General features: G+C 36.4%; 1 protein-coding gene across 3 annotated transcripts in view; it reads right to left on the reverse strand.

Moving 5' to 3' along the window:
* Positions 1–1182: 1182 nt before the first annotated feature.
* Positions 1183–13399, reverse strand: part of APIP (APAF1 interacting protein) — a 46648-nt gene continuing 34431 nt past the window's right edge. For 2 of the 3 annotated variants that reach the window (XM_023738283.1, XM_023738288.1), the window contains 5 exons: positions 7714–7762; positions 6201–6318; positions 5252–5387; positions 2132–2299; positions 1184–1530 (listed from right to left, as the gene is read on the reverse strand). In XM_023738283.1, coding sequence (XP_023594051.1) covers positions 1431–1530; positions 2132–2299; positions 5252–5387; positions 6201–6318; positions 7714–7762 — 571 coding nt within the window. In that variant the 3' untranslated portion in view covers positions 1184–1430. Of the gene's footprint in view, positions 1531–2131; positions 2300–5251; positions 5388–6200; positions 6319–7713; positions 7763–13399 lie in introns of all 3 variants that reach the window. The other variant, XM_023738282.1, reaches the window with a different exon arrangement.

Here is a 13399-nt window from a genome sequence, read left to right on the forward strand (position 1 = left end):
AGGTTCAGTTGAAAGCTGGTGGGGAAAGGATGTTAGAGATTTGATGAAAGAAGGGTGAGCAGTTGTAAAGAATTTGGGAAAATGAATTTACTACAGAATTATCGGTTTGTTTGGCAGTATGGAGTGCCCACCTGAGATTTGTGATCATAAATATCAAGTAAGATCAGTCAACGTGGTTCTGTAATTTTTCTCTATTAGTTCTTACTGCTTGGATGCAGGTACCAAGTAAATGAAAATTTGGCTTAACAAGGATTGAGGTCTTTGCCAGGTGAGCAAGATACAAGAGGGTTAGGATGTTTGCAATGAAGTGGTTCAGATACTGGACCATGCAATCTATGCTTTGTAAGGAAGTAAGGGCAAAAGGGGAGTAACAGATAATGAAAAATGGTAAAATCAAGGGATTAGAAATCTGGATGACATTAGAGAATTGCTGGAAGAACTGGGCTAAATGAGCTCAAAAGTGGAAGATGATAATCTGAGAGGTGGGTGCATGAGATCGAGATTCTGGATGTGGTGTAATTATTATTCATTTCTTCCCTCCCAACTAAAAAATAAAGAAAACATTAACCAAACAAAACCTTTACAATCAAGTTGATGTTGCTTTTGGCTACATTATAAAAGCACTTTCTGTTTTATCACTGATATGGTCAGGGTTTATTTGGCTAGGAGAATTTGAGTCAGTATCACCTGACTTGAATTTCACAATCAATCCCAACATGAAATGACCGTCCTATATATACTATAAAAGAAATCTTTAAAATCGTTTTGATATTAACACTGAGGGATAGGTTTGGCCTTAATTTTTCACATAAATTTTATGATACCAATATTAAAACAAGAAATGCTCATTACATAATTAAGTGGAAATTCCCCAATGAGTTCTATTATCACTAGCAGCTTTACTTTAAAGATAAAGAGGAATTCTAAGAGTGTATATAAGAAAGAGATCAAAATAATGGCAAATATTTTGCTGTTAAGAATTTTAAAATAAACAAAAAATCTTGATTATAAAATTTTTATTCCACTGCACTGTAATTTAAAATTACAACAATATAAGCAAATACCATTCAGTATCAGAAAAGATTAAGTGTGCTCATCTGTAGTACTTCATCAAAAACAACAACAACAACAAAAAAAAACCAAACCTCTTGCTGTTGAGCCGATTCTGACTCATAGCGACCCTATAGGGCAGAGTAGAACTGCCCCATAGAGTTTCTGAGGAGCGCCTGGTGGATTCAAACTACCGACCTTTGGTTAGCAGCCGTAGCACTCAACCACTATGCCACCAGGGTCTCCCTGTGGTACTTAGTGACAAATTAATAGCATAGTATGCTTCAAGGAAATTTTCAATTCGTTTTAAAAAACAGTCGAGTTTCATTTCAGTAATAAGTTTCGCCTTATCTCTGTATATAATTAAACTTCGTATTGGTTTACGCAATTCCATTTTCTCCAACTGGAAGCTGTGTAGGATCCAGTCCTACTTTTTTCATTGATAAAGCAATATCAAACAAATAGTCATAGCATTCACACCTATAAAAGAAAAAGCAAACAGAATGGAAGGTATTCAGGGAAACAGAGTTAGCCAATCCTAAATAATTTATTTCTCCTCTCCATCAAGTTAACCCTGCCTGGTTCCTAGTACATTTTTTTCTCAACTGTAGATCAAATGTTTCTCATTTTGCCCCTGACATTAAAACATGGAAATGATTCATACTGAATCATGCAACCATATTATATACTTCTCAGGAAATAAAAGAGAGTTTAAAATAAACTGTATACATAAACTTACATTTTTTACGATGTTCCACTTTTTGAAATAAATGTAGCGAATTATTATATTACTTGAGTTAGCTTTATTCTCCCTACCAGCCTTAAATTTTGAGAACAGGATCTGTGCCTCTTTCCTTTTTGTAACAAAGTACAGAGGGCCATGCTAAATAATAGTTCATCCGATAAATATTTCTGAGTGAATGAGCACATAATAAAAATATCTAGAAATAATAATAAACTATTTAAAATTAAACCAATTTAGCAATAACAAAAAAATTCACACTTCATTTTAAATCATAAAACTTACTTTGTTGTCTTTCATATTAAGAGTGTGGTGACTTGTTCTTTGATTTACACTTACATGGTTTTGGCCTTCTGCCATGTTTCTCCCCATACATATACTCCATGACGTCTGACTAGCACTGCACAGGAGTCCGGGTATTCATTCATTGCATGAGCCATTCGTTCTTTGAGGTCTTTCTCCTCAGGCGTATTCTCGATAATGGGCACTACTAACATATCATCATATCTGTAAGACAAAACAGGCCATTTTTTCCCCATTAAAACAAATAAATGTATTCATATACAAGATTTATCATTTTTTCAAGTAACCAGTTAGACATTCTCTTTATGTCCGAAAGCCACTCCAAATTATGAACAAGATGTTGCATGTTATTCTGTGTATCTTGCATAAATATTTGTACCAAAAGACGCCTTAAGAATTTGGCAGGCATTGTTCTAATCCTAAGTGGCAGAAATTTGTACAGTATACCAAAACCCAACAAAGAAATTATCAAGATCATACAAGTATTTCTTTAAAGCAGAGACAATTATAATATTTTTAACGGGAGATGGGAAATGATAAATCTCAGAATCAGAAGTGTAGAAAAGATTAATAATTAAACTATTAATTAGGAATTTCCCAACAATACAAAATCATTTTATTTCATCTCTACAAAACCCCAAAATGCCTCAGATAGACAAACCAATAAATGCAATGTGATTTGTGGCACCGGGATGCAAGAACTTTCTGGAAATAACTATTAAAGGTATGACAATATTTTCAGAAATAATATGCTGTTCTTTTTCATGTAATAAGATTCAAGCAAATAACTTAGTTACTGATAAAATTAACTATCTGTCATATGTAAGATGTTACCAATCAAAAGTCAGAAATGTTTTCCTTTTTACATGAATTTCTCTTGCACTGAAAATGTAACATTTGCTTCTTCACTATGGATGAACTCCTGTCCCCAAATCTTTCCTAATGTTGACAAGAAGAACCACAACTTATGTTTTCCTCTAGCATACACCAAATAGTCAGAAACAATTTCAGATGCAAAAGAATTCCACAGCAATGTAAGACCGGAAGCAAATTCAACCCACTGCCCCCATTTTATAGATAGGAGACTGATCCTGAGAAGTTAAATGAAGAGCAGAGCCAAGATAGTCTTTTGACCCTCAAACACGTTCTTTTCACTCTAATATAGGCCTGTTGTTTCCAATGTTGTTGTTAGGTGCCATCAAGTCAGTTCTGACTCATAGCAACCCTATGTACAACAGAATGAAACACTGCTCGGTCCTGCGCCATCCTCACAATCGTTATGCTTGAGCCCATTGTTGCAGCCACTGTGTCAATCCATCTCATTGAGGATCTTCCTCTTTTTCGCTGACCCTCGACTTTACCAAGCATGATGTCCTTCTCCAGGGACTGGTACCTCCTGATAACATGTCCAAAGTACTTGAGATGAAGTCTCGCCATCCTCGCTTCTAAGGAGCATTCTTGGCTGTACTGCTTACAAAATAGATTGCTTCCAATAGGAAGGACAATTATATTTAGACATATTAACCTCCTCCTGGTAAGAATTAACTATTAGAATTTTTTTTTCCAGATGGACGTTTTTGCAATAGAGTAGGGAAGATCAAAACTCCATCTTTTAGAGTTTTCTTCATCTTGTCTCATCCAATCTTCGTTGCCCCTTCTTTTGCCTGAAATCTTAGGATTCTCAATTAATTTTTATAGAATATCACTGTGATAACGAGCTGCTACTCATTTCCCAGCCAGGTTCAAATGGAACTGGAAAGGACATCTTAAAATTTTTTTTATTCTTTAAATTCTGAAACATTCAAAATAATACGTAAAATGTGTATGTTATGATGCAAAACAAAGGGCATCTTTTCATTTATGTCATTTATGTCGCAAAATTCCAAAGGCTCTCTCTTATGCTCTATTCCTCTACCTACCCTTTTCTACTTTCTTCTGACCAATTTTATTTCTTCACCAAAGCCATCAAATGCCTTATGACACTGATAGCACATATACTGCCTCTCCTTCAAGACCCAGATATGTAAATGGCACTATGGGGCTATACTTCATTTACTACGTTCCGTTTTTACAATTTAAGTATTTAACTTTTGTAATTAGGTATTTCACAGTACTGAGGAATGCTTTAGGTACACAATAAATATTAACTGAAATCAAATCAATTTATCAGCACACTAGTTAAAACATGTACGTTCTATTACATGCAGTAACAATATAGCATTGCTGTAAGAACACTGTAAGAAAAACTGGCACCCTTTCTCTCTGAACCAGGGAAGGAAGAAGTTTCCAGGCCCTTTAGGAGATTAACGAGGGTGAGGGCTCAGGAATAAGTATGCTAAGTTCTAATGCAATGCTTAGCTTGTACATGAGTACTAAGAACATGTTTCCTCATATCACTAAATTCCAGATTATAATTAACCACACTTTTGTGGGTTGGTAGATTTATCTGAACTTATCTAGCAGGTCACCCTGTTCTATACTAGCTATGCCACCTTTCAAACTGAAAAATTATAAAAATCTAGAGATCTAGTTAATTAAAATAGTTATAAAACTTTTATAAACATGAAAACATTTCCACAAATACTTAATTAAATCAAAATTTGTTGTTGTTAGGTGCCATAGAGTCAATTTTGACTCATAATGACCCCATGTGACAGAGTAGAACTGCCCCGTAGGGTTTTCTAGAGTGTAATCTTTACAGGAGCAGATTGCCAGGTCTTTCTCCCACAGGGCTGCTGGGTGGGTTCGAACTGCTGATCTTTCAGTTAGCAGCCAAGAGCTTAGCCACTGCTAGTCAGGGAGAAACTTTCTGAAGAAAAGTGAGGGTAGGGAGACCTTGCTCTTTGGGTGCGTCAATAAAGAAACATCATCTTTCCATCTCTGTAGAAATCCCAGCCAAGGTTTTTTCATTTTACTGTGACAAACATTTCGTTATTCATGTTGCTAATAGTTTACTATGTCAGCAGGAAGGGAGGAGGGGGGCCATCTGATTTGGTGTCACCGAGAATGGATTTGGAAGCATTATATTAAGTGACATATTCTTTAACACAGGACTCACAACATCTCATTAAATCAATAAAAAGATCAGTATCTTATTTATCAAAAGAATGAAAAATACTTCTGTGAATTCTTGAAGGAAAATAAAAAAATAAATACCTATAATACCCTCCTGAGGTGCATTTCCTTATTCCTTTTATCATTTCCTGATGTGTAATTTTAAACTCCTGTCCTGGAAAGAGAAGGGTGGCCATGACAGCAGCTTTAGAGTGAGTGTGAATCACTGCGCCAGCTCCTGAAGGAGGAAGAATAAAGTCATGTGCTCAATGAAGGCTACATTATACCTTTTAAAGTTATACATACATATGTGTATGTATATATATACATAAGGTGATAGACTTATTTTTCCTGGCATGGTGGGGAGAAGGGTAGGGGGTCCATCAGTGCTGTTGTGCTTGTGTGCAGTTGAGTTGATTCCAACTCACAATGACGCTATAGGACCGAGTAGAACCGCCCCATAGGGTTTCCTCGGCTGAAATCTTTACAGGAGCAGATTGTCAGGTCTTTCCTCCTGCAAAGCACCTGGCAGGTTCGAACCACTGACCTTTTGGTTAGCAGCCAAGCACTTAACCACTGCCCTACCAGGGCTCCTTAGGAAGATCAGTAGGAGGTGGGAAATACTAATAGAGGAATTGGAAGGTAATAAAAACATCAAATTTATCCAGCATGAGGACAATGCACAATACTTTACACATGCTCAAAAAATATCTTTTAACCTAGGAGCTGGGATTTGAGATAATTATAGTCAATTTGATAATCCAGTCAGAGTGGAGTCAGACTGACCGGGTTGGAATTCTGGCTCCGATACTCATTAGCTGTTTAATTTGGGAAAGTTATTTGACTTCCCAGAGCCTTGTTCTCTCATATGTAAAAAGGAATAATAATGGACCTTCCTCAAAGGATTGATGTGAAAACTGAATGAGTTAACATGTTTAAAGTTCTTGCATATTGTAGACATTCAATAAATGTTAGCTAAAATAGTAATTACTATTATTTAGGGGAGCCTACTTAGCAAATACTCTTCACGTTGAACACATTTTCTGCATACCTCTCATTGTGTAAGCGTTCATGAAAAGAGGAGTGCACTGGCTTTTTTTTAGCTTCTTATATGGTGGAGGTCCACTTATGTCCTGTTCATTTATGTCACAAACAAACATGTCTTCAGGCTATTTATACAGGGAGAAAAGGAATAAAAGAAGGCTTACACAATACCAATTAGAAATGCCCCCCTTTCTTGTATACATATCTTATACATATACATACATACAGAGTGCTAATATATATGTAGATATGTTTAACTCACATTTGAAATATTCATATAATTATAGTTTCTCTCTCAAAACATTTTAATCATTTTGAGGAGGAATTTAAAAAAAGTTTTCTACTAATAAAAATAATCTTAAGAGTTAAAAATACCTTCCCTTAGAGCTTGGAGAAAAAATTGATATGGAAAATTAACATGTATGCAATGGTATTGCTGTCATTTCATCAATTTAGCTTCTTAACTCTGCCCACTAATTTTGCAACACTATGTCAGAGAGAGAATATGAAGAAACTAGCATTCTCAAATGGGGGTGTTAAAACTATTTCTTCACATTTCATAAAATTAAAGAAAAAGCATAGAGTAAAATTTTCTTAACCTTTCAGAAATTTAAGTTTAACCGTACCCAGAAAGACTAATCTCAGTAAGGCATATTATTCTTAACATACTAAGGAATTATGTAGATCTACAGATTTTTTTCTTAGTAATGCATGTATATTTGTTGCTTTTAACTTTCATTACCAGGATTTATTACGGAAACTAATATAAATGTTTCATTAATGAAGCGGCTTTTCTTGCTTTAGATACAAGTTAATTGTATGTTTATTTTTCTAACTAGATTGGGTCATTATTACAGCATTAATACAGAATGGGTCTTCTCAAAACTTTGAAATAAAGTTTCATAACTTTAAATTAGAATAGCTTTGCTATTATTAAATAAGAGTCAGCCATAGTTTAGACTGGTAAGAAGCTGCACTTGATATTTAGGTCCATTTGAGACCATCAGTTTGATGGTCTAAAACCAATTAAAAAACCCATTGCCGTTGAGTCGATTCTGACTCATAGTGACCCTATAGGACAGAGTAGACTGCCCCACAGGGTTTCCAAGGAGCAGCTGGTGGATTTGAACTGCCCACCTTTTGGTTGACAGCCGAACCCTCAACCACTGCGCCACCAGGGCTCCGATTACCCCACTAGCTGGCGCTATAATTCTGCAAAGTTACAATCACTTATTATTACAACTAAAAATAAACTACTCTCTTTTGCCCTCTACAGGTATAATGAGATTGCAAAATATATTCTGGTTGCATGGAGAATACTTATCACCTAAAAAAAGAAAACAAAATACAGTTACTCAGTAAGTGCTCATCGATTAGTTATTTAAATTATCACAATATAATCAACCTTCAAACCCAACATTTTCTTTTAATTATATTTTAAAATTAATTCCATTTCATAAAACAAGAGTTAAGTAAAGAAGAAATGACATTTAGGTTTAAGAAGTATCCCTTTACCATACCTGAATTCGTTCCTTTTGTACTCCTGAAGGAGCAATGTAGATTTCATTGCTGGTAACACAAAATATAGAAATTTGTATTTATTTCACTCTAATATGCTGCTTTTGCACAAAGAAATGTGTTTGTTGTCTAGCCTTGCAGTTCAATCATTAATATTCTTTATAATCAAGTCATACAAATAGCTGCTTGATTTAATTAATGATTTAGGCTGCATATAAAGAATGCCAAATTACTTTGATGACTGTAATGCTGTTGACACAGTAAAAAGTTGGTAGTTGCTTTTTGTTTTTCATGTTTTCATGTATATATGCTTTTCTTTATTTCTTTTTACAGTGCAAAACCAATGGTAATCAGGCTTTTATTTGGTTGTTGTTGTTAGCTGCTGTCGAGTTGGCCCCCAATTCATGGAGACCTCATGTGTTGCACAGCGGAACTGTGCTCCATAGGGTTTTCATGACTGATTTTTTGGAAGCAGACCGCCAGGTCTTTCTTCTGAGGTACCTCTGGATGGGTTCGAACTGCCAACCTTTTGGTTAGTAGCCAACTGCTTAACTATTTGTGCCAACCAGGGACTCTGAAGCAGAGTTTATTCATATATATATATACACACACACATACACACATACACAAAAAAAGAAAACAAACAAAAACCAAACCTATTGCTATTGAGTCAATTCCGACTCATAGTGACCCTATGGGACAGAGTAGAACTGCCCCATAGAGTTTCCAAGAAGTGCCTGGTGGATTCAAACTGCTGACCTTTTGGTTAACAGCTGTAGCTCTTAACCACTATGCCACCAGGGTTTCCTATATATATAAGTTATCCTAAAATCTAATCATAGGAAAACATGCTCATCAGAAAAGATTCCATATTTACAAAGTTCAAAAGAGTAGATTTCTGTCATGTAAATGATCAGGTTTAATTTTATTGTTTAAAATGCTCATATTATAAAACATGAAGTTCAGAGACCCCTACTGGAAAGTTTATTAAATTACAGCATTAATGTTTGGCTACTTTTGGACAGAACAGTATGCTGCCTATTTGAAGAGGAGATATACCTTGTGATAATATTTGGTATTAAAGCTAAAATACTTATAAAAAGTTAAAAATATAAAAGGAATGGATACATATGGAGATCTCTGTTACAGAATATTGTGCAAAGAGGGATGCTATATCCTACCATTTACCATAAGGTGCTCTCAAATTTGATTTGGAAATTAATTTCAAAATCTTCTCCTAATTCTCTCCACCTTCAACAAAAGTCCTTTAGCTCACTTAAAAGTTTCAGTTGATGCCAGAAGGTATCAATGACCTGCCACATACGTGAAAACCAAGGAAATCCCAGTATTTTCATACTCTAGCTTCTGCCACTGAGTCATGGACACATGAACACTGAATGAACACCAAATATTTGACAGTTAAAATGAGGACGATGGCCTATATTGAATCAAGCTGTCAAAGCTGGGGTTACTAGGCTTAGAACTGGTAAAAATGTAAGGTGAAATGAAAGTTCCTTTAAGGTTCCATTGATAAATTAAGGTCTAGAAAATAAATGTCTGATATTGTCAGTGAAATCCAAAGCACAGTAAGTTGGATTCCAGCATTTGCTTTCATGAGGTAGCTATTGTTTTAGAGCTTTGTTGCATAAGAAAACCATACAGTGTCATTCCTCTGGAACTGGTGGGAATGGGTACGGATCACACTATTAAAAAGGCTTCTTTACAGGCCAGATTTACTGGATCAGTAGAGATTAGAAGAACCCTCAAGACTATTGCCATGGGATACCTTTTAAACTTGGAACTCAAACCACTCCCGGGGGTCACCTTTCAGCCAAATGACAGATTGGCTCATAAAATAAATAACATCACCCATGAGTACTGTGCTCCTCTAAGTAACCATCTAAATGAAACCAAACAGTAAACATTTACTCTAGACCAAAGATGAGAAGGTAAGGGGGGGCAGAGACACTAGATTAATAAAAACAGAACAATCAAAATGGAAATAATGAGAATGCTGATAAATTGTGAAAAATGTAACCAATGTCATTAAACAATATGTAAAAAAAATTGTTAAATAAGATCCTGATGTGCTGTGTAAACTTCCACTAAAAATATATTTTTAAAAAATCACAAAAAAGAGTCCTTTACAAATACCAGGATCCAAATCTTCTGTCTTTGCATTAATATAGAGGAAACTCTAGGATCATTTGTGGTCCAAAGTCTAGTCACCTATATTGGTAAATGGAATTCTAGGTCTTCTTGTGTGGTAAGAAATTTATGCAGTCCTAGAAACAGACCCAAATAAAGTATAAAACAGTTTGCTGGTAAATAAACTCCATCTACAAAATGGGAAAATCCAAGGTATTTATTCTGTTAATTCAAGTGATTTGGTATGCTAAATCTGTTTTTACTACTGTCTTTGTAAAATGGAAATTGGTTTAGACTTTGATAAACTTGGGTAACTAAAGTATTAGCTAAGTAAGTTTTAGAAAAATATATTTAAATCTACAAAGACAGAGATATTTGGGTAAAAATACAAGGATGACAGAGCTTTAATTTTAGGATGGAAAAGTGCAAAAAACTAAAGTGAAGTATTTACTTGGTGCTATAAGCCACAACCCCCACCCATCTGTCAGTTTGTTGTACTTTGGGGGCTTTTGTGTTGCTGTGATGCTGGAAGCTATGCAACCGGTATTTAAATATCAGCAGGGTCACCCATGGCAAACAGGTTTCAGCTGAGCCTCCAGACTAAGACAGACTAGGAAGAAGGAACTGGCAGTCTATTTCTGAAAAGAATTAGCTAGTGATAACCTTATGAATAGCAGCGGAACACTATCTGATATAGTGCCAGAAGATGAGCCCCTCAGGTTAGAACGCACTCAAAATACGACTGGGGAAGAGCTGCCTCCTCAAAGTAGAGTCGATCTTAATGATGTGGATGGAGTCAAGCTTTCGAGACTTTCATTTGCTGATGTGGCATGACGCAAAATGAGAAGAAACAGCTGCAAACATCCATTAATAGTCGGAACTTGGAATGTACGAAGCATGAATCTCGGAAAATTGGAAATCATCAAAAACGAAATGGAACGCATAAACATTGATATCCTAGTCATTATTGAGCTGAAATGGCCTGGTATTGGCCATTTTGAACCAGACAATCATATGGTCTACTATGCTCAGAATGACAACTTGAAGAGGAATGGCACTGCATTCATCGTCAAAAAAAAATTTCAAGATGTATCCCAAAGTTCAACAGTGTCAGTAATAGGATAATATCTGACCAGTTAATACGACTGTTATTCAAATTTACGCACCAACCACTAATGCCAAATATGAAGAAATTGAAGATTTTCACCAACTTCTGCAGTCTGAAATTGACGGAACAGGCAATCAGGATGCATTGATAATTACTGGTGATTGGAATGCGAAAGTTGGAAACAAAGGAGAAGGATCAGTAGTTGGAAAATACGGCCTTGGTGATAGAAAAGATGCCGCGCATCGCATGATAGAATTTTGCAAGACGAACGACTTCTTCATTGCAAATACCTTTTTTCAACAACATAAACAGCGACTATACAAGTGGACCTCACCAGATGGAATACACAGGAATCAAATTGACTACATCTGTGGGAAGGTACGATGGAAAAGCTCAATATCATCAGTCAGAACAAGGCCAGGGGCCGAGTGTGGAACAATCATCAATTGCTCATATGCAAATTCAAGTTGAAACTGAAGAAAATTACAGCAAGTCCATGAGAGCCAAAGTAAAACTTTGAGTATATCCTGCCTGAATTTAGAAACCATCTCAACAATAGGTTTGACGCATTGAACACTAATGACGGAAGACCAGATGAGTTGTGGAATGACATCAAGGACATCATACGTGAAGAAAGTAAGCAGTCATTAAAAAGACAGGAAAGAAAGAAAAGACCAAAATGGATGTCACAGGAGACTTGCTCTTGAACGTCGAGTAGCTAAAGCGAAAGGAAGAAATGATGAAGTAAAAGACCTGATCAGAAGATTTCAAGGGGCGGCTCGAGAAGACTAAGAAAAGTATTATAATGACATGTGCAAAGACCTGGAGATAGAAAACCAAAAAGGAAGACTATGCTTGGCATTTCTCAAGCTGAAAGAACTGAAGAAAATATTCAAGCCTTGAATCACAGTATTGAAGGATTCGATGAGGAAAATATTAAACGATGCAGGAAGCATCAAAAGATGGAAGGAATAGACAGAGTCACTATACCAAAAAGAATTGGTAGATGTTCAGCCATTTCAGGAGGTAGCATATGATCAGGAACCGATGGTACTAAAGGAAGAAGACCAAGCTGCACTGAAGGATTGGCAAAAAACAAGCCTCCAGGAATTGACAAAATATCAGTTGAGATGTTTCAACAAATGGATGCAGCCCTGGAAGTACTCACTCATCTATGCCATGAAATTTGGAAGACAGCTACCTGGTCAACCAGCTGGAAGAGATCTACATTTATGCCTATTCCCAAGAAAGGTGATCCAACTGAATGTGGAAATTATCGAACAATATCATTAATATCACACGCGGTAAAATTTTGCTGAAGATCATTCAAAAGCGGCTGCAGCAGTACATTGACAGGGAACTGCCAGAAATCCAAGCCGGATTTAGAAGAAGATTCGGAACCAGGGATATCATACCTGATGTCAGATGGATCCTGTCTGAAAGCAGAGCATACCAGGAAGATATTTACCTGTTTTTACCTAACTATGCAAAGGCATTCAACTGTGTGGATCATAACAAACTATGGGTAACATTGCAAAGAACGGGAATTCCAGAACGCCTCATTGTGCTCATGAGGAACCTGCACATAGATCAAGAGGCAGTTGTTACAAACAGAACAAGGGGATACTGCGTGGTTTAAAGTCAGAAGAAGTGTGCATCAGGGTTGTATCCTTTCACCACACCTATTCAATCTGTATGCTGAGCAAATAATCTGAGAAACTGGACTATATGAAGAAGATTGGGGCATCAGGATTCCAGGAAGACTCATTAACAACCTTTGTCATGCTGACACAAGCTGGCTTGCTGAAAGTGAAGAGGACTTGAAGCACTTACTGATGAAGATCAACGACCACAGCCTTCACTGTGGATTACACCTCAACATAAAGAAAACAAAAATCCTCACATCTGGACCAATAAGCAACATCATGATAAACGGAGAAAAGATTGAAGGTGGCAAGGATTTCATTTTACTTGGATCCACAATCAACACCCATGGTAGCAGCAGTCAAGAAATCAAATGACATATTGCCTTGGGCAAATCTGCTACAAAAGACCTCTTTAAAATGTTAAAAAGCAAAGATATCACCTTAAAGACTAAGGTATGCCTGACCCAAGCCAAGGTGTTTTCAATTGCCTCATGCATGCGAAAGTAGACAATGATAAGGAAGACCAAAGAAGAACTGACACCTTTCAATTCAGGTGTTCACGAAGAATTTTGAATATACCATGAACTGCCGAAAGAACAAACAAATCTGTCTTGGAAGAAGGACAACCAGAATGCTCCTTAGAAGCAAGGATGGTGAGACTACATCTCACATACTTTGGACATGTTATCAGGAGGGATCCATCCCTGGAGAAGGACATCATGCTTGGTAAAGTACAGGGTCAGTGAAAAAGGGGAAGACTCGCAATGAGATGGACCGACACAGTGG

Source organism: Trichechus manatus, unplaced genomic scaffold (genome assembly GCF_000243295.1).
Source record: "Trichechus manatus latirostris isolate Lorelei unplaced genomic scaffold, TriManLat1.0 scaffold00006, whole genome shotgun sequence".
In the NCBI taxonomy this organism is placed as follows: domain Eukaryota; kingdom Metazoa; phylum Chordata; class Mammalia; order Sirenia; family Trichechidae; genus Trichechus; species Trichechus manatus.